Consider the following 26,157-nt stretch of genomic DNA (forward strand, 5'->3'; position numbering starts at 1 on the left):
CTCCCAGCTTGTCATTCCGCTCCATCCAGAGGTGGCTTCCTGTCCTTGTCACCGTGGGCAGTGGTGTTTTCAAAAGCACTGCTCTGATGCTATCTCTTCCAAGCCCCAAACCAAGTAAAGCAGTAACAACAAAGACTTGCTTCCTCTTTCTGCTCTGTACAAAGAGAAGCTATAGGGCTAAATAACCTGCAGTCTGCAGCACGTGAGCAAGGGTGGGTGTTTGTCCTAAGCGAGTTCAGAAGCTTAAAGTCTTTCTTTCCCGGTGGTGCTGGGACTATGTGTCAGACTAGCCTTGTCAGATATTTGCATGAGCACTGAAACCCTATGTGACTGGGACCCTTCCCCTTAATTCCGGTCCCCTTCGTGGCAATTTAAAATATCCTTTTGTTTCATGCTGAAATTGACATACTGTTATGCACTTTCCTTCTGGGCATCTTTTTAAAAAATTTGTATTTTTAAATTATTTTAAAATTATTTTTGGCTGCATTGGGTCTTCGTTTCTGTGCACAGGCTTTCTCTAGTTGCGGCGAGCAGAGCCTGCTCTTTCATAGCGGTGCGAGGGCTTCTCATTGCGGTGGCTTCTCTTGTTGTGGAGCACATGCTCTAGACGCATGGGCTTCAGTAGTTGTGGCATGTGAGCTCAGTAGTTGTGGCTCACGGGCTTAGTTGCTGTACGGCACGTGGGATCTTCCCGGACCAGGGATCGAACCCGTGCCCCCTGCATTGGCAGGGGGACTCTTAACCACTGCGCCACCAGGGAAGTCCCTCCTCCTGGGCATCTTGAATTACAACTATTTGCATTTCTTAAATAGGTAAACAGAGAGTTGGTGTAAAGGCACGGTAGGTAAAGACATTTTATAGAAGGAAACTGTAAAGGAGGAAACTTTTCTTGGCAACTATGTAAATTACCAAATGTGTACTCATTTCCCTCCCAGCTACAAACCTGAGGAACTCAATCTTGATTATGTAGATATTACGAGGGTAAATGATAGTGTGAATTTAAAGGTATATCTTTCTCAATGGAAAGCACTCAATGCAAATTTGACAGGCAGACTTAGAAAAATCACACGTTCATTTTTAAAATTTTACTTATTTATTTTTGTGGAAAGGAAGAAGTCACAGTTAGGTGGAAATAGATGTGATCCCATGTGGTCCCTCAAGTTTCCAGCTCTACTTTTTTAAATGGTCAAAATTTGCATCATGATATGAGGAGAGGGATTTGTTTGTGTAGAACTGTCTTCACAGATGGCCTTAAATTATTGCCTCATGCAAAAGCAATGTATGGTTCTCAGTAATGCAGAAGATAAGTCTTCATTTCTATCATCTATTTCTTTGAGTCTCAGAGCTTAGCTTGATGAAGTCATTACCATGATTCATTCTGGGGTTTCTGCTGTACACGGAAGGACTTAGGAGCCTCTCACCCTGGCCCCTGGGACCATAGCAGGTGGGACAGAGAGGCCGGCTCCCATGAGCAGAAAGGACTTGTTAACTTCCCAAGAAGCTTGAGATCTGGGAGTTTTAGAGGAAGTGGGCCTGGAGGCGGGGGCTCGAGTGAGCACAGGCAGTAAAGACCCTGATAAGCGCCAGGTGGCAGCAAGGGGTGGCCCTCCTGGAAGGTCCCAGATGTAACAAAGAGGGGATGTGGACACAGGAGAGGCATACATGAAGCTCACTGGAGAATCCAGAAGGCTGGCTGGACATACGGATTACCTGATGACAGTTTGGAACTCTTTGGAATAAAGGTTCTCCTTGTGTTACTGAAAGTGAGGTCCAGCTGCTCGCCACTTGAGGGCTAATCCTCAAGAGGCAAGGTTGGTGGAAAGGAAAGTTTGCTTTATTCCAGAGGCTGGTAACTGGGGGAGAAGGTGGACTTGTATCCAAAGGCCGAGTGCCCCCCACTGGCACCCAGCGGGCAAGCGCTTTTATAGGCGGAGGGAGGAGGCTAATGGCAGAAACAGCACAGGCAGCTCCGACGGCCATCTTGAAATTGGTCATGATCAGCGTCGTCTTGACTCTTTTAGGTACAGTTAGTCTTCAGTTCCAGGGTCGGTTTGTTCCCATTTCTTTGAGGCCAGTTCTCGGAATTGAGGCAGCTTGTGTCATGGCTACAGCCTGGTCATCATGTAGTTAACTTCTTCCGCCTGGTGTGGGTTTCTGTAGCTACAAGACAGCTCACAGGATACGCTCAGGATATGATCTATAGCCCTTGAGGAGGAACTAAAGGTCCTTGGCTTTGCTTAATGACTAAACTGTTATTATTTTGTCCTGTTTGAATGCTTTCCTTTTTTTCTGCATTTTCTCACTTCTCCGATTAAACTTTTTCTTTGGCTAAAGTTTTCTACATACAAAAGGCAGGTGGAGGACATGGTCCTGCTCAGTTTCACTTGTAAGTATATCAATAGATAGGAACAAATAAAGTGATCAAACCCCAAGAAACAACCAATGGTTAACAGACAAACCCAATCAAGACTCACACGTATTTCCCCCTTTTTAAATTCAGAGTCTTCTTTTTCTTTCTACACTTCAAGGGACATTTGACAACCTGGTCTATTTCACTGATATTTTAACGCCAATATAGATGCCACTGTTACCTTTTCCTACTAATTCCTTCCTTCCTTTCTCATAGGTTTTGACCTAGTGAAATGTGAGGATCCGGGGATCCCTAACTATGGCTACAGGATCCGGGATGAAGGCCATTTCACGGACACGGTGGTTCTGTACAGCTGTAACCCAGGCTACGCCATGCACGGCGGCAACACTCTGACCTGTCTGAGTGGTGACCGGAGGGTGTGGGACAGACCGCTGCCCTCCTGTGTAGGTGAGTTACCTACAAGTGCACAATGAGAGCTGGAGGCCCACGCGTGCTGTGCTCTGACTTAGTTCTTACAGAGGAAGGGGGAAGGATTTCCACTGCTCTCTCTCCAATGTGGGTTTTTATGTATTACTAATATTTGTGTGAGTGTGTGTGCTTGGTTTTTTTTTTTTTTTCTTTTTTTAGGTAGGAAAGGCAGATCTAGTACTATTTTATTGAGGCTATCTGCACAGAATTATTATTAGAAACATAACACAGTGTTTCACTGTTTTATTCCCATGACTTTGCACGAGGCTAGGGAACAAGTAAAGAAAAGCAATGACAGGGGCAAACAGATGGGTGCGGTTGCTTTCCTGTGTGTGCAGCGCAGGCGTGACGGTCTGGGCTTTTAAAGGTAGTTACAGGAAGCCTCTAGTGCCTGCAGTAAACTTCCCTGTGTTTCTGAATCCCTTTCAGCGGAATGTGGCGGTCAGATTCACGCTGCCACTTCCGGACGCATCTTGTCTCCTGGCTACCCTGCTCCATACGACAACAACCTCCACTGCACCTGGGTCGTAGAGGCGGACCCGGGAAAGACCATCAGGTACTTGTTTTATTGCGTTTCAGTGATTTGAGAATAGAAGCATGGCTCCTATTCTTGTAGTGGAGATAGTGGTACATCCATTATTACCCACTATTAGATTTAAGTTTCTGAGTTAAAGAAGAAAATGTAAACACATGGCCAAGATTTTTGTTGGTTTGCATGCTCACTTTGGTATTCCTTTGAAAACTTGTGTTAAGCCATCCATAGTAAAGATTAAAAAAAAGTAAGTACCTCAGTTCGCTTTGGCTGCATAACAAGCGAGCCCCCGAAGCTTAGTTGCTGCAAACGATGATGTATGTGCTCATGTCTTTGGGGGTTGCCCAGGCAGTTCTGGTTGGTTGGGGTGGGTGGTCTAGGAGGGCCTCATGCAGGTTTGGAGGGCTCAGCTGGATGGCTAAAGGCTGGGGTCTCTCCACTCCAGGTTCTGTTCCTTGAGGAAACTAATGATGGTAGAAGGTTCCTAGAAGCAAGAGGTGGAGACTTTTCAAACTTTTGCTTGCGTCACATTTGCTAACGTGCCATCTGCCAAAGCAGGTCTCAGGAGCAAGATAAAGTTTGAAGAAATATAGTCCACCCCTTAATGGGAAGAGAATCAGTTATATTGAAAAGTTTCTGCATATAGAGGTGGGAGAGGTGTGTGATTATTTTATGATATTCCAAAGTAAGTTTGAAGGAGACCAAGAAAGTATTCCAATCTAAAGTTACACGTATAACAGAAAATCATGAAAAATCTCAGATAATTGTGCAAACATTTCAACAAAGTATTATTCTATTTCAATCAATAGTCCTAAATGATGGTAATTTTTTTAATTAACAAGTAAACCAACAAAAAGTAATTTTTGAAAGTAAATTCTCCATGTGCCAGTCAAAAGGCTGTGTCAAAACCACAGTACATAAAGCAAAAAGTAATTTCAGAATAAGCTGTTCTTTAATTATAGATCTTGATGAACAAGGAGAGAATGTACATTCTTTAGTCACGCCTCATAAAATCCCTTTTCTCCTCCCATTAACTCTCCTCTTTCATTGTATTCTTTTGAAATCTCCCAGGAAAGTTAATTTTTTAAAAAACTCTGTGCCCCGCCTCCCAACAGCCTTAATCCACATGCCTCTGATCCTTTTCCTCTTCCCTGTGTTATTGCACGGCCCAAAGACTAAAAGAATGCAGGCAACTCAACTCTGAAATACGTGAAGAAGCTGAAAGAGGTGCAAAGCAGAAACCTCTTTCTGGGGCAAGTGGATATATGAAAACATTTATGAACTAGTGGGTTTTGTCCTTATTCACAAAAGGTTTGCCCAGCAAACTTAGTAAATTTATCATACTGCAACTTTATAACTTAGTAAAAAAAATAAAACGGGACAATGAGGAGTGCGGCGACCTGCTGATTCCTTTCAGTGATGCTCTGTTTCTCATCAGGTGACTTCCATCCTCCCTGAAATTCACGACTTTTGAAGTATGATCACACTTACATCTTGGGAGTGAGTTAGACTGACATGGCACAAACTATTACCACTTTCAAACCCTCCAAAAGAAATATTCTTACTATGTACAAGGAGCAAGGGAAGGAATTTAAAGCATGTAAATATTGCAAAAACGTTAGTTTATAATAACTCATTTAAAAATTAACTTGTGTCATTAAGAAAAATGATTAATTAGGTAGTTATGGATCCATTGGGACACAAATAAGGCGTGTTTGAGGAACAGAATTTTAGAGTCTGTATTCTTCATAAAAATCAACATAGTCACTTATCCAGTGAACTAAATAGAATTAAATAGTACTTCTTAACTTTGAATTCCTGAATGCTTGATCTGAATAATCCAAAAGCCATTACACTGAATTTGATTGTGAACAATCCTAGGAATCATCTGTGATTCATAAAATGACTTTACATAAGCAGGATATATTTCCTTTTAGGCCGACTTCAAAAGTTTCTATTTCTTACACATCTTGTGATTTGTTTCCCAAGAATTAGAAAGAGCACTTGTTCCCCTACTGCAAACCAAGTGATGAATTCACTCTTTGCAGGTGAATCTAATACTTCATTAACATTTTTCTAAGAAAAAGAAATTAATAAAGAATGAGTTGAAGTAATAAAAAATGTACAACTTTTGTATCATGAACTGACTTTGTCATTTAACCATTAACGTTCTAGAAAAAAAAGAGGCATTGCCTATACCACTTTATTGTTTGGGGAATTTTTTTCTTCTTGTATGTATCTTTCAAGTTACTCAATTTGTGAACAGATCTTTTTCATTTAAGGCATAAAGTCCTTCGTAATAAGGAAGTTAAGAAGCAAACATCAGTACTTACAATTAATTTACTCCATCAGTATTCAACTTCATCCCAAAATGTTTCTGGTGATTTCTCTTCATTAAGAAAATATGTATTTTTCGTATGGCAATTTGGAAAATAACATACTTAAAAGTACATAATATACAATTTTAGGCTTAAAATGGTACTGATGCTAAGAAAAATAGGGCTTGGTCTTAGTTTGGATATTCTTTAGTTTAGTTTACTGAGTTATTTCATTTTTATCATAGCCAGTATTTTATCTACCAGTGGAAGCATTTCCACTACATCGTTTGCTTGAAAACGAGGAATACATCAGTCATATAAACATGAGCCCAGGGTTTAATTTTAAGTATTAAAAATTCTTAATATAAATGGAATTCATTACTCTACATTCTATTATGATTTCTTTAAGTGTCAGTGTTTTTCACTCTCAAAGAATAAATAAGCAACAAGATCTCGGAAATTATAAAAGGTCTGGTTTCAACACTTCAGGCCAATTATTACTGGGCCTATTTTGATTTCTTTGAGGTCCAAAGCAATTTCTGATTGCATATTGCTGTAACTTTTTGTTCGAGGTAATAGAAGACCCCAAAATAGTTTTTGTTATAGGGCACTTGGGTCTGGAAGAGGTTTGTAATTTTAACACGCATACTATAAAGCAGTTACCAGAATTAAATTTAATTAAAAGTCTAATCACAAGACACTGTAGTAAATTTAGCCACATTAAGAGTTATATGTGAGCATGTGTCTAAGAGACCCAGTGTATTTCACTGCTGAGCACAGCTGTAATTTATACAATAAAGGGAACAGAATTACAAACATCTTCAGCAAGCAGCATCAAGGCAGTGTTTTTCATAATCGTATGTGTATATTGTTCCCTGGCTTTAATTGCTTTTCTGCAAGTGTAATTGTCTGGAAACCTCACTTTGAAAGTATTTCTGTTCCTAATTGTTCCCATGAAATTGCATTTGGAGGTGTAGTTGAAGAGGATTTTATTAGAAAAGCTCATGCAGTATTGACAACATTAGAGGCCTATCAAAAATATATCAAGATTGTCAAAACTGTCCACATGCAGACTTTTAAAGAAAGTGAAATGTGGGATGTGATCCTGATCTCACCGCATCTGGCCGGATGGGCTGTAGAAAGATCGGGGGAGATGTGGTTTGGAGATCGAGGAATGTTTTAATTTATTTTGACCAACCTTCAAGATCGCTGTGAGACACAGACTAAGGAGGACGGGCAGGTGATTTCACTTCAGTTGTCATCAGGACCACAGCGGGGTATCCCGTATATCTTCGTGGGTAATGTGAGGAAATAACCAGTCAGGAGGATTCCAGCCAGCCAAAGAAAAGAGAGCAGCGGCTCTTCAAAGTCTGCCCAGTGTCTGAGGCTGGACTCCAGCGCCCGTTAGCCGGGGCTGTGGCAGCAGCTGCTGGGCTTCGGGACCCCGAGCAGCTGCTTTTGCAGAGGGAGAGAGGGAGAACCCTGAAGACACCCGCCTCGGCGGCGGCGCAAGATCCTCACGCGCGCGACTTCGGCTACGCCAACAGCGCCAGTGCCCCCAGACAGGGTTCAGATTTCAGTTGCCTGTGCAGACTTACTGGGAAGAATCGCACGAAGGACAGACTTCTCGTTGAGCCCTTCAGCTCCCAGATCTCTGCATAAACAACAGACACACGTCGCAGCCAGTTCCTGATCCCGTCACGCGCCTTCCCGAGGCGGATTGCTGCGCTCAGCTCAGCCGCAGACAGCCGAGTGTGTCCTTGTGTTGCTTCCCTGTCTCCCAGCGATAAACCCACTTGGCGTTTTACAAACACGGATAATCAAAAAGGGAACTGGCCATTGAAGATGCAAGTGTAGGAAGAATTGAAAAGTGGTAACCCTGGAAGTGAAATTCCGATCACACATAAATGGAGCTGAGGAGAAGCCGTTGATGGTGGGGCCGTTGGTATGGCCGCTGTTCCAGGGATGCGCGTCTCACAGGCACACGGCAGGCGCGCCAATTTCAGGATCATTATCATCCCCCCGGGGCCTCTTTCTACTTCTTTATTCCCTATTTCTGTTAATGCCTGTCTTCCTCAAAATGGCTGGAGGTTTTAATTTTCAGTATTATCTTCTGCTCTTCCTTGTTTCTCCCTCACCAGTCTCCAATATTTTCCCAACTGAAAAAAAAAAAAAAAAAAAAAACAAACAGGTATTAATATATGTCTCACAGCATTCTTTTAGTGAACCACGTTAAATTTCTTCATAATAGGCTCTGAGAAAAAATTAGTTGCATGCAAGCCAGATCCTTGTCAGCTCTACCCTTGTTTGTCTTTTTTCTTACCTGTGGTTCCCAGTCCCTACTTCCCGGCCCGTCACTCTGCTCTTACTTTAATCTTCTCCTACTGAGCCTTCCAAATCCGTCCTCCACCCTCTCCATCTCCGAGCCCCCCCTTTGCTAATCAGCGGACGTAAGCTCCTTAACCAGCACTGTAACACCCTCCCGACTTGGCGTCTGGTCCCCCACAGGTTTACCTCCGACGGCTCGTGTGCACGTTACATTTCAGCGCGGTTGAAACGTGTATGAGTCTCCCATGCCCACCTTGTCATCACAGCTCTCTCGACCTGTGCTCCCCCCACTTTCTCCTTGCTGCCTCACCTCCAGATTCTTCCCATCTTTGGGGGCCCAGTTAAAAGGTCAACCCCTCGACAAGAATTTCATTCTTGTTATCTCATCTGAAAATAGTCTGCGTTCTTCTCTGGACTCGGTGTTTGCCCTGCGGTTCTTTCCTTCTGAAGTAGGGTCGTCACTACATAGCAAGACATCCAGGCAAGGCTCTTACTGTCACGAGCTCCTCCCTCCTTCCCACACTCGTGTGATCACAATCTCAGTAATTCTATGTGGAGCCCCCAGGTCTGCTCTCCCACCAGTGCTGCTGCTACTTGCCCAGTCCGGACCAGCATGGCTCACTGGGCCTCTTATCTGACCATCCTTCCAGGGCTGCCTCTCAACCACTGCTCCCACTCTAAGGGACATGCTCTATTTTATTTTCAATTAAAATATGAATTTTAGATGGCTGAACAATGAATGTATATCTAGACATCTTCAAAAGTATAAAAAAGAAAGGCATGCATTTCCCCCATACTAGAAGTAATTGTTGCCATGTTTACATATGTCTTACATGGACCTTTGCCTATTCTACAGTGTGGGTGTCTATAATTAATTATTGTCTCTCTTGTTGGTTATTTACATTATTTCTATTTTTCAATATTATACATAATAATATGGCAAATAGTATTGCAAGTAAAGCTTTGCCTCTTTTTATAATTAATGCCTTAGAATAAATTCCCAGCAAAGTTCTTTCTGGGTCAAATCGTTGAGACGTTTTTGTGTGTCTTAATACAAATATTTCTATCAAAGCTGATCATATCACTTGCCCCCTTTAAAAAAATACATATTTTGTCTGCTCATTATGTGCAGAATAAATTCAAGTTCCTTGTGGTGACGTTCAAAGTTATTTATTTTCCCAATTTTTGAAATACTAGAAAAGTGTTGCTGAAAGATAAAAAGCCTGAAAAGTAGTTTGCTATAATCCTACACACAAAAGATAACTACAGTTTAAAAATTGGTATATATTTTTATAATTTCTTATGCAAACACACACACACAAACATATATGTAATATACATATATATACAACTTGATTTATCTGTTTATCTACTGGTTTAATTATTTTTGAAAAATAGTATCATGCCTTAATATTATTGTGAAGATTTCTTTCAGTCAATAAACATGGTCAAAGTTTTATATCCTTACTTGTAATTCCACCTCATTCTGTTTAGTCATGGAAGAAGATTCCATTGCCTGAATGCACCATAATTTATTTAAACTATACCCTATTGGGATATTTGGGTTGTTTTCAGTTTTTCACTATTATCAGCCATGCTACCATCCTCCCAGTATATCACCTCAAGGCTACTTTCTACGATGAATTTCTAAAGCTGGACTTGCTGTGTATGCACATTTAAATTTGTGTAGTCATTACACAATTGCTTTTATAAAGAGTAGATATGGCTTCAACAGCATATGAAAAGGTAGGGTCTCCACATTGTCACTGAAACTGGGTAAAGCGTTTATAATCTTTGCCAGTCTGGTAGGAAAAAAATCTTTGCATCATTTTTTGTTATATTTGTAACTTTTGTATCTTTACATTTTTAGCATATTAATGAATCTATTTGTTTAGTCGCTTTCTGTCTCATCCTCTTTACTGAATTATCCTTCCTATTTCTCTCTGCCTGACAAGGCCTTTCCCAGATACCTTGAGGCAGAATTAAACACACCTAATGCTTTGTTCACATCTCTTAAAGCTCGTGACACTGTGCATTGCAAAGTGTATGTTTTTGGTTTTTTTTTCTTTCATGCCTGTGTCTGAAATGACTAACAGTTCCTTCAGGATGATACTTTTTAAAATCAATTTTTAAACTTGCCCTACCTAGTGGTATGGTGTCTGCATATTGACTTTAATTATTTTTTTTAGAATGAAAAATGGCCATTTCTTTATCTACTTAAATTTTGTTATATCATTTTTGTTGTTGTTGAATTTGCAAGGTATTTCCCAAATGGCAAAACTTACAGCATCAGGGTGAATCTTTTTTTGTTTGTCTATGTAAGCTTCTCATTAACATATAACATAGGCACATAAGACTATCCAAATGATAAGTATACAGCTTGTTTATAAAAATACCCCTTGTTACCAGCAACCAGATCAAGACCCACATTGTGACCTTTGAGCTCCATTTAAACGATCCATTCTTAAGGATAATCACTATCCTAACTTCAGATAGATAATCGCTATCCTAATTTGAACTTTATAAAAATCAAACTATACAGTGTGATTAGTTTTGTGTCTTGATTTCCTCAACCTTCACTGCCACTGATACAGGTAAATTATTCCATTGCATGAATACACCATGATTTACTTATTTATTCTGAGTGTTGGCGGACATGTGAATTATTTTTACAGTTTGAGGTTATTGCAAATGACATCATGTTGGATATGCTTTCATGTATTATTTGGTGGATGTGTGCATGTTTTTCTCTCAGGTGTACAACTGCACTCAGCTATGGTAGAGACTGTCACACGCTTTCCCGAAGTGGTTAAACCAACACCACTCCCATCACAGTGTAGGTCACTCCCAGGTACCTCACCTTCCCCTGCACTAAGCATTGACTGTCTTTCATTTTAGCCATTCTAGTGTGTAGTTGTTTTAATTTGCTTTTCCTTGGTGACTGATCAAGGCCATCACTTTTTTATATGTTCATTGGTCTCTTGACTATCCTCTTTTATAAATGTCAGTTGAAGTTTTTTGCTCATTTCTTTTTGCACTGGAATGCCTATCTTTTCCTTTTGATTAGTATATAGTTTTTATACATCTGAATGCAATCTTTTGTTGATTATATTATTCACCAGCTATATTCTTATACTCAGTGGTCTTTTGGTCTCATAATGATGTCTTTTGGTAAGACAGTCTTTCAATTTCAGTGAGTCAGATTCATTTTGGCTCATTTTTCTTTTATGGTTAGTGTATTTCTTATCTGTATTTAAATTGTTATATCAAATATTTTTGTTTTTTTCTTAGTGTTTTTCTGTCCAGTTTAAGAAATCCTGCCTCTCCAAAGTTATAAAAAATATTATCTTAAGTCTTTTTTGTAGAAGGTCTATTTTATCTTCCACATTTATGTTTTCATTTCATCTGGAATTAACTTTTGTGTAAGGTATGAGGACGATGCAAGGAGTCTTTTGTCCATAGTGCAGTTCAGTTGACCATTTGTTGGAAAGTCAGTCTTTCTCCATTAACTGCAGTGCAACCTTTGTTATAAACCAGATAATTATAATTTTATGATTATATAATTATAGGCCTGTTTCTGAACTTCATTACATTGATCTATTTGTCCATCTAGTGCAATACCTTTCTATCTTAATCACTGAATTACTTAACAAGTACTGATAATCTGGTACTGTATTCCTCCAGCTTTGTTCTTTTTCATGTAGATTGCCATGGCTATTCTTGACCCTTTGCATTTCCATATGAGTTTTAGAAACACTTGTTACTTTCTACAAGGAAGTTGCTAGTGTTTCAGCTGGAATCACATTATATCAATAGATCAGCTTAGGGAAACCTGACATCATTTCCAATTCTGAATTTTCTGATCTCTGATATAGTATATTGTCCCATTTATGTAGATCTTATATAATTTGTCTCAATAATGATAGTTTTCTGTGAGGAGCGCTTGTACATCTTTTGCTAGAATTTTCCCTAGCTGTAGCACACTTTTTGATGATAATGTAAATAGTATTTTTATTTCACTTTCTAGTTGTAACTGTTTTGTGAAAATAAATTATATTTTTATATTTATCTTGTATAAATAAATTCACTTATTAATTCTGAGTTCTTAGGTTTTAAATTTTTTTCTATGTGAACAATCATGTTATCTACATTAGTAAAAGATTGGTTTCCTTTGTTGTCAAATCTTTTGGCTTTTTCCTGCCTTGTTGCACTGGCTACAGTCACCAGAATAATGATTTGAAGTGGTAATAGTGAATCTCATTGTCCTGGTCCCAATCTCAGAGACTAAACTTTTAATTATTTATTTATTTCAATAAATATATGTGAATTATATTTTAAAAATTCCATAATGGAAAAAATATTAAATTCTACCACCTACAGATATAAAATTCAAAAAAACTATAGGAAATTATTGGAATTAATAAATGAAATTATTTATGCAAGACAAGTAAAAAACAGTGTTTTCTACATTTGTTTCACTTAGCAGTACTTTTATGGACTTTCTACATATCAATATTTACTGAACTTTTAATTCTTTTGTTGTTGGACATTTGTCCTATTTTCAGTTTATCACCAATTTCAAAATATTTTGATAAATATAAGATGTATATTTCTGTATGTTTGTCTATATTGGTTTCCTTGAGTCAACTTTTAGTCATTTCTGTTTTCTAGAAAACCATTTTATGCATAGTTTAAAATATATTGCCATAGATTTATATGCATGGTGATCACTTAGATTAATTTCCTTTTTTCTTTCTTCATTATATTTATATTTTTATCAACTACTCCATGTACACAGTATAAAAGTAAAATAATTCTGCAGTGATGGTTACAGAAAGCAGTAGTTCTCTACATCCCCTAAATCTCTAGAATTGCTGGATGTTGTGAATTTTGCATTTAATAAGCCTAGTGTGTCTCGAGTAGCATTAGTAAAGGTCAGTGCATGCCTAGACACATTCTAGTAAGCCCAAAGGACACCAAAGGTGGAGAAAAGATCCGAGAAACAGCTAAAAAAAGGAAGGTATATATTAGCTAGTCTGGTAGAAAACTTCTTAACAATACAGACCAAAAGAAAGAGGTATTTGAAGTACTAAAGGAAAATAACTGTCAACCTGGAATCTGTATTCAAACTACCTGTCATTCCCTTGTAAGTGTACCTGTTATGCAATTACTGTTAACACACAAAATACTGCTATTGGTTTAGGGATATACATTCACCAGACATATGTGACAGTTAAGAGGAACTTTTATCCAGCTAAGAATATAGCTTAATACAAACAAAATAAATAAATTATATGGAGACATTGGAAATTGCACAGCACGCCTCATTTAACTCTTTATAACTCATAAATCAAACAGGTAACAAGTTAGTAAGTTTGCAGAGTATTTGAACCATGCAGTTACTAAGCTTATTTTAAAAAGACATACAGGGCTTCCCTGGTGGCGCAGTGGTTGAGAATCCGCCTGCCGATGCAGGAGACACGGGTTCGTGCCCTGGTCCGGGAAGATCCCACATGCCGCGGAGCAACTAAGCCTGTGAGCCATGGCCGCTAGGCCTGTGCGTCCGGAGCCTGTGCTCCACAACGGGAGAGGCCACAACAGTGAGAGGCCCGCATACCGCAAAAAAAAATAAAATAAAATAAAAAAATAAAAAGACATACAGCCTTCAACTAGAAACTGCACATTCTGTTCAAGTAAATATGGAACATGTGCAAACATGATCACAAACTAGGAACAAACTAATCAGTGAAAACAATAAAGCAGAGAATCACTTTTATACTCCACACCGTGACCACAATCGACTAGAAATAGAAATCTGTAGCAAGAAAGAAAACACATGGTCAATTTTGAAGATAAAAGACACATGATTAACAGCTTACTGTGAAATTTATAGCCTTAAATGCACATATTGGAAAAAGGAGATCGCTTGAAAATCATGTTAAGCTCCAGCTAATGGAATTTGAAAAATGCTATCAGAGTAAATTCAAAGAAGTATAGTTGAAAAACAACAAATACAGTAAAAGAAATTAATGGAAGAAATAATATAGAGAATTACCAAAACCACAAACTGATTCTTGAAAAGGTATCATTGGTAGAAAAATAACTGGCATATTATGATAAAATACAGGAGGCCCAAATAATTGACATTAGAAATGGAATTAAAATATACCCCGACAATAAGGATTACTTTTAGAAAATTTAAGAAAATAATAGATTATATTATACCAATATATAGGAAAAACCTTCCATCCAAAAGAAAAAAAATGGAAATGATCTGATTCATTTAATGAGGCTAAAATAACCTTCATATCACAAGAACAAGTAAAGAACAGGAAATAAAAATTAAGAGCTGAACTCCGTAATTACTCCCATTTTATATATTAACAAAAGTGACCTGTATGATCATCTAAATAGGTATAGAAAAAGTAGTTTAATAGAATTGAATACATGTTCATGATCAACAATATAAAGAGATAAAACAAAAACCTTCCTAGCGTAGTAAGTAGCAGGGTTTTTTTTCTTAAAATGATAAAGGGTATGTAACAAAATCCTTCCACAAGAATATAATACAATATATAAACAGTAATAAAAGAGATGAAGAATGCATTACAAAAGTGGGCAGTCATATGTGATCAGATAATTCAGAGTCCATGGTCCTATTCTCCACCTAAGACCTTTGATGATCTCATGTAGTCCCATGGCTTAAGACCATGTATTTCCGAAGACACAGGTTTATTATTTCCTTTCAGAGTTCTCTTTGAAGCTCCAGATTTGCATGAACAGCTGTCTGCTCAAGTCTCTACTCCATGTCCAGTAGGCATCTTGAACTTACAGGCCCAAATCATAATCTCTGGTCTTCCCACCCCACAGACCTTTCCACCTGCACCCTTTCCCACCTCAGCCCGTGACCTCTCCACCTTTCTCGTTTCTTAGGCAAAAACCTTCGAGTGACCTTGCATCCTCTCTTAAGCATACATGGCTCACGCAGTCCTGTTTTCCCCACCTTCAAACTGCGCCCAGAATCTGACAACCTCTCAATACCTCCCCTGTCCAGCTCCTCTCAGCAACAGCCATGTGACTCTTGATTCTGCCTTGCCCTCTATAGCCTGTCGCCAACACAAGCGCAGAGCAATTTTCTTAAAATCACAGGTGGGATAACTTCTTCACCAAAAACACCACATTGGTCTGTCACCCAGGGTGAAAGCCGCAATCTTTAGAACAACCTACAAAATCCTATGTGTTGCCCACCAACCCCCCCCCCACTTCCCCCCTCCCCACCCACTACACCCATTATTTCTCTGGCCTCAGTTTCCTTATCAGGCCCTCTCTGTGCTCTGGTTAAATTGGTGCCTGGATGGTCTCAAATGCTGAAACCATGCCCTCCGTGTCAGGCTTTTGCTGGGCTTCACTCTCCCCTCACACCAAGTGTAACAACCCCCTCCATCTCCTTCAAGTCTCTACTGTAACCTCTCTTCACCAACATGGATTAACCGACAAGCCCATATAATACCTAAACCTCCCCCATCCTCTGGTCCTGGCGTGACCAGTGCTTCTTATTCGGCTCTGCTTTTTTCTTTCCTCAGTGGCGTTTACCACTTATAAAATGCAGTCTTCTTTACTTCTTCTTTATGGTTGCTGGTTTTCGCTCATCTCCCCCATTACCAACCATGTAGGCTCCATGAAGGCAGCGTTCTTCATTTAGTTCACTGATGTATCCAGAATTCCTAGAAGAGTGCCTGGTACACAGTTGGTGCTCAATAAGTGTCGAATGGCTGAACTCTATTGAAAGGGGGTTGCCTTAGGCTCACAAAAGGACGTTCCACCTCATGAATATTCAGGAAGATGTCATTTAAACATGATACCTTCCCACAACCATCATCACATTTTCTCTTTTTACAACTATTTAAGTCCGATGTTGTCAGGTATCAGTGAAGATGTGACGACACAGAGCCATTTGTACTTTATTGTGAGACTGTAAGTAGTTACAGTCACATGCTTGGCCATTTCTCTTCTTGAGCCTAGAGAGACCCTAGGCTGAGCACCATTTGTCATAATAAAATGCAGAAACTAACTATCTTTCGTGAGAGGACCAGACAAATGAAGCATTTCCTCATGCTTCTAAAGCGAGTTAACAAAATCTACATCTTTCAGTTTGGAGGAATTTCACCTTATGCTGAATGTAAAAAGCAACTTGAAAATGATACAAGCACATACATGTCAAAATGACATCCAGTATGTAATTACTGTTAAACACACAAAATAGTACTATATATTGTTTGGAGATAGGTATACTACATAAGCATATGAAAATTATAAAAATATAAATGAGAAGAGACCATCACAATTTCAGAATGTGGGGTGAGGGGAAAAACAAATGCGTAAGTGGAGAGGCAGGGGAATAGGACTGTGTCTATAAAATTTTATTTTTGAAAAAGATCTGAAGCAAATAAGGCAAAATGTTAACATTGGTGGTGGTAGGTATCTAAGTGTCTGCTATATTATGTACTTTCCTCTATATTAAAACTATTTTAAATCAAACATTTAAAAATATACTACATTTTATATTTATGCAGGGTGAGATATTTTCTTTGAATATATAATATGCACAAAGTAAATAATTGGGATTTGTGTACCGTTTTTCATATGTCATTTATTATGATTTTTCTCTCTTACAATTTTGTGCAGTAAGCAGTGAGTGAAAAACAATGAATGAAAGCATTCAGCAAATACAGATTTTTGTTGATATTAAACTGTTTTATCTGTCTGAATTGCCATAAATAGAATTATAATTCTGCTGCCATCACTGAAAGAGAGCTTCCTCTGACATAGAGATTTTAAGTTGCTGTGATATCTGTAAATGTGATAGAAGTATGTTAAAATGTTGTGAAGAAAGGAGTTTATACTACACATTTCTGCCTTTGTGTTGGTATTTCAAATAATGTATTTTTTTCCGAAAATAAAATGTATAGAAGCAAACACAACATAAGCCGAGATCATTCAGATACAGGTACACAATATCCTCCTGCTGTAAACATCATCTCTGCCAGCGTTTCTGTCCTGGCGTGGATGCTACCACCTAGTGGGGCATTTCAGGAACAACACTGATACCACACGCATTAAAATCTGACGTCTATTAGCTTAAAACAAAGCTGTATCAGACCCGTCTTTGATTTGTGTGCCCGAGAAAGCTTTGAATTGTAAAAAGAGCTGACAGTCTCAAAAGGCCTGCTTTCATCCTTAAACACACAGCTCAGCATAGAGCTCCGTGGTCTCACTGTATCCATCACAGACAGAAGTGGGTGCTTCTGTTTCCTGATGTGCACAAGTGAATCCACTTCTGTGAGGCTCCAGGCTCATCCGTAACTGTCAGACAAGGAAAGGCGCATTGAGGTGGGGTTTGGTGTGGGTGAAACGGGCTGGTGTGTACCCGAGTTTTGTGCTGGGGTGTCCTCACTGGGCGGGAGGGTCCTTTCAGTCACCGTACCAGCTGTCCTCTCCTTGCAGCCTCCACTTCATCGTGTTTGACACGGAGCTGGCCCATGACATCCTGAAGGTGTGGGACGGGCCAGTGGACAGCGCCATCCTGCTGAAGGAGTGGAGCGGCTCCGCACTGCCCGAGGACATTCACAGCACCTTCAACTCGCTCACTTTGCAGTTCGACAGCGACTTCTTCATCAGCAAGTCTGGCTTCTCCATCCAGTTCTCAAGTAGGTGCACAGCCCCTTTCTTTGTGACCTGGACACTGGGAGACAGATCCGCATCTGTGTCTTAAGGTTCCCTGGACAAGGGTGTACCTTTTGTTGAGCAAAATACACAATTTTGAAAACACCTATCAAGAGAACCGTTTGTCTTGGGAAATTCTGTTCATTCTCAGATGGAGATAGACAGTGGCTCTCCTTAGTTATGGGGGGAAAAAAAACTTACTTTAAAGGCTTGAGTTAATCAGTAAATATTTAAACTTGGGCCCAGGACAGATGTGGGTCCCTGCCGGGAGGTCAAGTTTATCTTTGGCGCACCCCCGCCACACCCAGCACCAGCGCCAGGCTCCCTCACTCTCTGGTTGGTGCCAGGAAGTCTTGATGCCTCCAGACTGCTTCAGTGGTCTGCTCTCAACTTCCCTGAATAAAAGGGCCCTGCATTTTTTCCCTCCTTAGGGCTGACGTTTCAAGTAGTTTATGTAGGATAGTAATCTCTGCAGGATTTAGTGGGCACCGCATTTGCACTTTGAAGCTGTTACCTCTTGAAGATGGTTCCCACCCTCACTGTCTAGACCATTTGTAAGGAACAGTTTCCTGAGAAGGAAGGGGTGGAGACGTTTTGTGGCAGTTCCGTCTTTGCGAACCCTCCAAATCGCACTGTGTAGAGGTGTCATATAATGTGGTAGCACCCAGGGTCAGCCGTCATCGTAAAACTAGCGGAATTTGCACATAAACATATCCCGGCTCACTTTATCTCCGGGCAGGTCACTGGTGAGCCATATTTAGGATTTACATGAGTAAATGGACTTAGGTCAATTTGATGCTTTAAAAGGCTGGTAATAAAATTAAGGTTAAAGTCTGCACAGTTTCTTACCTCTGGTTCGCCGTGCTTTGAGGCAGTAGTTTGTGAACATGTGTTCATGGAATAGAATCTCTACGAGGTAAAATTTTCACTGGCTTATGGCAAAAATATCAAGGTAAGTTTGCGTCTGCTATCCTGCCTTGGGAAAAAATGTTTTTTATTCCAAGGTTATATCATTTTTGCTCTTTTTTATGAGATAAAAATGGCCTCCATCTTTAGAAATGATGGTGAGAGTAGGTGAAAGATGTGTGGTGTAATGTCCTTGTTTGGCAAAATGAAAAAGTTGGTACCATTTTGAGGTTATGTTTGTTTTCCTTTCCTACCCATTCTATACTCTCCTGGACTAGGTTTCTTTTTCTTTTTCTTTTTTTAAAATGGAATTTATTCTTTAGAGCAGTTTTAGGTTCACAGCAAATTTGAGAGGAACGTACAGAGATTTCCGATATAACTCCTGCTTCCCCCAATATACACAGCCATCTCTGCTATCACCACCCCCGCCACATGGTGCATTTGTTACAACTGATGAACTTACACTGACGTGTCACCACCCAGATTCCACGGTTTACCCTGGGGTTCACTCTTGGTGCTGTACATTCTGTGGGTTTGGACAAATGTGTAACGACATGGGTCCTTCATTATAGTATCATACAAAGCACTTTCGCTGCCCTAAAAATCCTCTATGCTTTACCTATTTATTCCTCCCGCATCCCAACCCTTTGGCAACCACAGATCTTCTATCTTTTATCCATAGTTTTGCCTTTTCCAGAGTGTCATATAGTTGGAATCATACAGTCTGTAGTCTTTTCAGGTTGGCTTCTTTCACTTAGTCACATGCATTTAAGGTTCCTCCGTGTCTTTTCACAGCTTGATAGCTCATTTCTTTTTAGTGCTGAATAGTATTCTATCATCTGGATGTATCACTGTGTATTTATCCATCACCTGCTGAAGGACATCTTGGTTGCTTCCAGCTTTGGGTAATTATGAATAAAGCTGCTCTAAACATTTGCCTGTAGGTTTTTGTGTGGACATAAGTTTTTAATTTCTTTGCATAAATACCAAAGAGTGTGATTGCTGGATTATATGGTAAGAGTATGTTGTTTTGTTCCTGGCCCTTTAAAATCTTCCCTTTTTGAAATTCATGTGGAACCAAGAAACCACTTATTTTTCTATACTCCTCATGATTTTCTCTTTCAAGAGACATGTTCCTAGTTTGGGTTAAAGACAAAGGAGAATCCTTTATTATAGTTATTTGAGAGCATAGACATTTATGTTCTATATTTATAATTATACAAATAATATACTTAATTGACACATTGATGCTTAGGAGGTGATAAACCTGAACACGCCCGTTAAAGTTCCTGCAGAAATGAAACTTGCTTAATGTTTTTAACTTGGTTTTCCAAGTGTTCTAGTTTGAGCCATATAGAATTGTCATTTCTGCAGATAAAAAATGGTTGAATGATAGCATTTTCATATGGTTTGACATAGCATTTGGTATACACTTTGGGAAATGCCATTTGAAAATGTTGACTCTGAGGCTTTTGTATGAATGGGTTTCTGCATGGTCTTTAAAACTCTATGGGAAGGAAAAAACAAGATATAAAAACTTTGCTTGGCATAATTTAGAAAAACTTGGCCTGAATTGTGATGCTGAAAAGTTGGGTTTCTCTCTTGATCTCTAGAGATTTGAAATTGACCCATCTCTTTCTTTATTGCTTTATTTGTGAATTGAAGATATTGCACCAAATTCTAAGCACCTTTCCAGTTGCATCGTGTATTTTCCCTTTGCCTTTTTAGATCTACTCCCCACCGTTTCTCAATCTACTCTGATCCTAGTGGTGGACGTGCGTGGACTATGTTCTGTGCCCTCTGCCTGGGTTCCTCCAGTGGGGGGCTCGGTCAGGAGAAGAGAGGTGCAGGGAGGAGAGCAGTGTCGGAGTGTGATACCTCCCTATCAGATTCCCTCAACCAAAGCTCACTATTTTTCTCAAGAGGCCGTATCCATACGTGTCCCTTTCCAGGTTTCTGTAACCAACTCCCAGTGACCACACTTCTACCTGGGCTTCTCCAAACCCAACATTTGTAAAGAAACCCTCTCAAATGATCTATGGGAAGTGTGTCATATGTTTTGTGTTGGATCCTAAATGATACAGTTCCCAAAGGAACATTGTCAAGCCTGTGAAACTGACATTCCTATGTCCCAGGAACCCCCTTCAGCAATGGCAAGCTGGGATATCTGGTCAACCTTCCTACACCCGTGACCAGTGTGCCACTATCCACTCCTGCAATTCTGAGCCATCCTTTCCCCACTGGAGAATCCAGCCATGAAACTAGATCAGGCTAGAGTCTTTCTAAACCAAAGGCTTGAATCTCCTTGAAACATGCAAAAGAGCCTATCCCTCCAGCTCAAGAAGCCTTGCTGCTCTTCTGTAGGTGGAAGGCAGGAAAAGCCCATTTATTTATTTGTCTTTATGATCCTGGGACTTAAAAAGAAGAGGTACTTTATGTGTAAGTTAGATCGCGCTGCCATTCCTAAGACAAGCTAATGTTAGAATTTGAAGTATTAGCACTTATCTATGATTTCAAAATAAAATAAAAAATAATGGAACTTCAATATTTTCCTCAAATAATGGATACTTTGAGTATGACGTTTGTTTCAAAGCAAAAATGACATGTATTCACTAGTATTAAATTAGTTTTCTTGGTAAACCATCTTAACTTGATAGTAGGCCAATATTATGTGAACTTCGCATTGTAGGTGTAACTTAGTTATTGGAGGGAAAACCCTTATTTGAACATTCACTTTCTTAGAGACACTTGAATGATCAGACTTTTCTCAATAAAGTTAAAGTGTAAGGATTTAACATCAACGTCACCCTCCCTCTCAGTCACAGAATCCATACCTGGTTGTGGCTTTTCACTTCTGACAATTTCTCTATTAGTAGAACACCTTCTTTAACTGCCTTCCATCGGCCCATCCCCTCTTGGTCCTCCTTCTTCCAGTGGCCACTCCATGGTAGTCTTTTCTGGTTGTCCTCTTTCCTTCCCCAAGCTGTGAAGGTTGGATTCCACTAAGGCCCATCCTCATGTCTCTTTCTCCCCATCAGTACTGACTCCTCAGGTTCCATCGGTCAGCCTCCCAAGGCCTCTCCCCTGAGTACCTGAGGTCTCCCTCCAACTTGATGTGGGGGTAGAAAGCAGAGGACATAACACATGAAATGTGACAACATTTCCAATCCTCTCCTTTCTCAAACCTGGTTTCCTTCAAGCTTTCCCATCTCGGTGAATGTCAGCTGCATTCTGAGTCGCCCCTTCATCTTCCACCCCACATATAATCCAGCATCACATTCAGTAGGGTCCATATTCAAAATCCCACATCTCTCCACCTGTACCCCTACTATTGATCTGAGTCCTTCCACACTGGACTCAGCTTCCATGGCTTACAGACTGGCTTCGCTTCCCCGCTCTTGTCCATTTACGATCTTACCTGATCAGAGGAACCCGGATGGGTCTTAATGAGGCACCTTGCTCTGGTCAGAACTCTCCACTGTCTTCCCATCTCAGCCAGAGAGAGTTCTGATTCTACCCGTTGCCAGAACAAAAGGCTATAAAAGGCTGTATTCAAGCTTATGCAAAACTCTACATTTTCAGTTTTCATCCTTAATAACTGCCCTTCACCGTGGCAACCCCCCTGTAACATACACACCAGCAAGAGGCGTGTATGTATTTGTATGCACAGATTTGGTAGATGTTCATTTTATACACTGCTCTTGGCTTTTTCCTCTTTGCTTGCTCAGTGAATCCTCGTGTGGACACAGCATCTTTAGCAGAATTAATGACTGTCACAGTGCCCAAATTCAGTGCTCATATTTCTGATACAGTGTTTATCCCATCATGTGTGAGCACCCTACTTGCTGTCTGCTAGACTAAGTTCCTGGAGGGCAGAAGGTCTAGAACATGACATACAGTCAGTGGCTAAAAATTTTTTTCTAATCAAATATGCTTGAAAACTTGCCAACGATACGAATCTTGAAAATATTAGGATGATTTTGATTGTGTGACGAACATTATGTCATGTACCAAAAAGGATGTTTCATTACTGATTTCAGCTTCATTCAAAAATGTTAATAGAAAAGCCTTTAATAATAAAGTTTCTTTCACTTCTGAGTTAGTTTCTGTCCAGTGCTAATCGTCTTTATATGACATTTATTATCAGAAGTAGTGGACAGTATAGACTGTGTTTTCACTGGTAAGAAAACGCGTTAGACAGATTTAATAACATGTATGCATCTTTGTTGACCTTTTAAGTTTTATAATTCTTTATACATTTATTTATCCTTCCTTAATGTTTTGATGCCAGTTGGAAACCAAGCAGACTATTTTCATTTTATAAAGATTAATACCCATGTTTTAATTTAAATGAACATAGTTTAATCTATTATTTGATAAATTTCCTTATTTTATTAAAAAATGATCATTTTTCTGCTTTATAATAATCTTGGGAGAAGAACAACTGCTTACTGGGGTGTGGGGATAGTGATTCTTTTTGTGATACGCGGGCCTCTCACCGCTGTGGCCTCTCCCGTCGCGGAGCACAGGCTCCGGACGCGCAGGCGCAGCGGCCACGGCTCACGGGCCCAGCCGCCCCGCGGCACGTGGGATCCTCCCGGACCGGGGCACGAACCCGCGTCCCCCGCATCGGCAGGCGGACTCTCAACCACTGCGCCGCCAGGGAAGCCCGGGATAGTGATTCTTAGCCTCAGCGCTATGTGTCTGTGTGCAGCCTTAATGGCCACTGAGGGATCAGCTGCACACCACACCCGTCCTTATGTGTGTGTTTACCTTCCCTTTGCTTTAAGACATTTTCTCCACTAGAAAAATGAACTGCTGGTGCTCACAAGGTATTCAGACCCCATTCAGGGTCCATTGTCCTGCCAGCTCCGCACAGCATGTACAACATGAGAATAAGAACTGACTAGTGCAATTATGTTAATTGTAATCAGCCTAACACTTTTCATTAAAGTTTAATTACTATTTAATCATGCATAAAATGCAAGAAAATGGAGTTCGGCTCACAAAACTGACCTTTACTCTAGGGGTTAAATAAACTTCAGCTGAGCCTCTGGTGGTGGGAACTCTCAGCTCTCCCACTCTAGGGAGAACGGCTCCAGGGCGAGCTTGACATCCTCAGATTCCATGAGATTGATTTCCCTGTAAATAATGGTACTAATTTAGTGGCTACGTAACATCCCTTCCTAATTTACTTTATTGAAGGATAATTTAATAGGTACATTTTCATTTAAAAAAATAATTTGTTGTTCAAAACAAGAGAGACCCTTGGGGCTGCCAGTTGCTAAGCAGAGTGGGATTGTTTATAGGAGAGACCCGGCCATAGAGTCCGGCTGCCTGTACCAAGTTTGTGTGCAGAGACAGGACACAGCAGGTGCAGCTAGACTGCTCACCCCCTGCTCTCTTGGGACTCCCCTTATGGGGCTGGTGGAAAACTGATCGAATGTTCTTATCATTGGCCACTCACACCCAGAGAGGCCAAAGAGTTTTATCCACCTTTGATTACTTGCACGCAGCTCATAACAGGGGTAGAACTGGTGTGTGTTGAATTATTGAGACTAAGATGCTAGCTTATTTAGAATTTAGTTTAAATTCAAAATCCTGGATTCGCAGAGTGTTGGGGTTTTAGCTGTGCTTGGCTTTGTCTAATACTAACAAGGTTGATAACAAGAGGAACAGAGAAAAACAGGACACGTAAATGGCATCTTCCCTGTTCTTGGGGACGTATCTTTTTTTCAGTTTATTGAAATATAACTGACTTATTGCATATGTGGAATCTAAGAAATAAAGCAAACTAGTGAATATATTAAAAAAAAACCAAAAAACAGGAACATACTCACCAGTAGAGAGAACAAACTAGTGGTTACCAGCGGGGAGAGGGAAGTGGGGAAGGACAAGATAGGGTGAGGTTAAGAGGTACAAACAATTATATATAACATAGTTAAGCCACAAAGATATGTACAGCATAGGGAAATAAAGACTTTGTTTTGTCAATGTTAAATGGAGTATAATCTATAAAAATATTGAATCACTGTGTTGTGCACCTGAAACTAATATATTCAATAATACTGTAAATCAAGTATACCTCAATTTTAAAAAATAATAAAATAATTGATACATAGCAATGTGTAAGTTTAAGGCGTACAGCATGTTGATTTGATACATTTAGAGACTAAAAAATGATCTCACCACTGTAGTTCAGACCACATCACGTCGCATAATTACCACTGCTTTTTAGTGGCGAGGACGCTGAAGAGCTACTGTCTTAGCAACTTTCAGCTTCGGAATGCAGTGTTCTTAACTGTAGTCACCGTGCTGTGCGTTAGCCCCCCAGAACTTCTTCGTCTTGTTGCTGGAGGTCTGTGCCCTTTGACCAGCATCTCCCCATTCACCCCCACCCCCAGCCCCTGATAATCCCCGTTCTACTCTCCGATTCTATGAAGTTAGCTTTTGCAGATCCCACACATGTGCTACCATACGGTATTTGTCTTTCTCTTCCTGACATCCCACGTAACATGGTGCCCTCGAGGTCCATCCGTGTTGTAGCAAATGGCAGGATTTCCTTCCTTTTCATGGGTGAGTAACAGTCCAGTGTGTGTGTGTGTGTGTGTGTGTGTGCGCGTGTGTGTGTGTGTGCGCGTGTGCATGTACTGCATCTTCTTTATCCATCCATCTGTAGATAGACACTTAGGTTGTTTCTGTATCTTGGCTATGGTGAATAGTGCTACAGGGGACATGGTGGTGCGGGTACCTCTTTGCGATCCTGTTTTCCTTCCCTTTGATCTTATGTGCAGAGGTGAGATGGCTGGATCGTATGCTGGCTCTCTTTTTAATTTTTCGAGGAACCTCCCCACTGTACTCCACGGTGGCTGCACCAATTAGCATTCCCGCCAACAGTGCACAAGGGTTCCCTTTCCTTGAGGATGTATCTAATACTTACTGTGAAAGAGACATCCACTCTTTTCTATAAAACTACTAGTGGGAGTATCATCTGTACCTACCTTTCTGCTAATCTAAATCTTACTCCTCCTGAAAGCCCATAAATCATTCCTCAGGCAGCAGTGATTTCTGCTAAGTCCCAGCATGGCCCCCCTCCCCCAGGACCTCGGATGTAACTGTCAGTCAACACAGTGCAGTAGGCAGAGCTATGCTACCTTGCCTGACTGAGAAGGGAATGCTCCTAAATTTTACAGACTGAATTATCACAGTGTCTTTAAAAGCATGTCATTCAGAAATAAGTTGAGTCAGTGAGGAGAACATAGAAAATTTGAATCACTGTGACAAACACTGAGATAAGCATCTGACCACACCCTGTCCAGGTCACCCTGTCCTCATAATGTGTGTGAACACATTGGTGTAATAATTAGGAATTAACGAACTAACCACTCATTCATTCATTCGTGTATTACTTTATTTATTCACCAACCAACATTGAGCCCCTTCCTGCTGTGCTCCTGATCAGCGCTGGTGTTGGGGACCCAGTGCTAATAAGGCAGACGTTGCCTGGTCTT

At 40.2% G+C, this 26,157-nt stretch overlaps 1 protein-coding gene across 4 annotated transcripts in view; it reads left to right on the forward strand.

Moving 5' to 3' along the window:
• CSMD1 (CUB and Sushi multiple domains 1) overlaps positions 1-26,157 on the forward strand; it is a 1,661,506-nt gene that overhangs the window by 1,418,594 nt on the left and 216,755 nt on the right. For all 4 annotated transcript variants that reach the window (XM_067022449.1, XM_067022447.1, XM_067022448.1 and 1 more), the window contains exons 24-26: positions 2,627-2,818; positions 3,269-3,395; positions 17,522-17,724. In XM_067022449.1, coding sequence (XP_066878550.1) covers positions 2,627-2,818; positions 3,269-3,395; positions 17,522-17,724 — 522 coding nt within the window. The remainder of the gene's footprint in view (positions 1-2,626; positions 2,819-3,268; positions 3,396-17,521; positions 17,725-26,157) is intronic.

The sequence above is a fragment of the Kogia breviceps genome, chromosome 20, assembly GCF_026419965.1.
Source record: "Kogia breviceps isolate mKogBre1 chromosome 20, mKogBre1 haplotype 1, whole genome shotgun sequence".
Lineage (NCBI taxonomy): Eukaryota > Metazoa > Chordata > Mammalia > Artiodactyla > Physeteridae > Kogia > Kogia breviceps.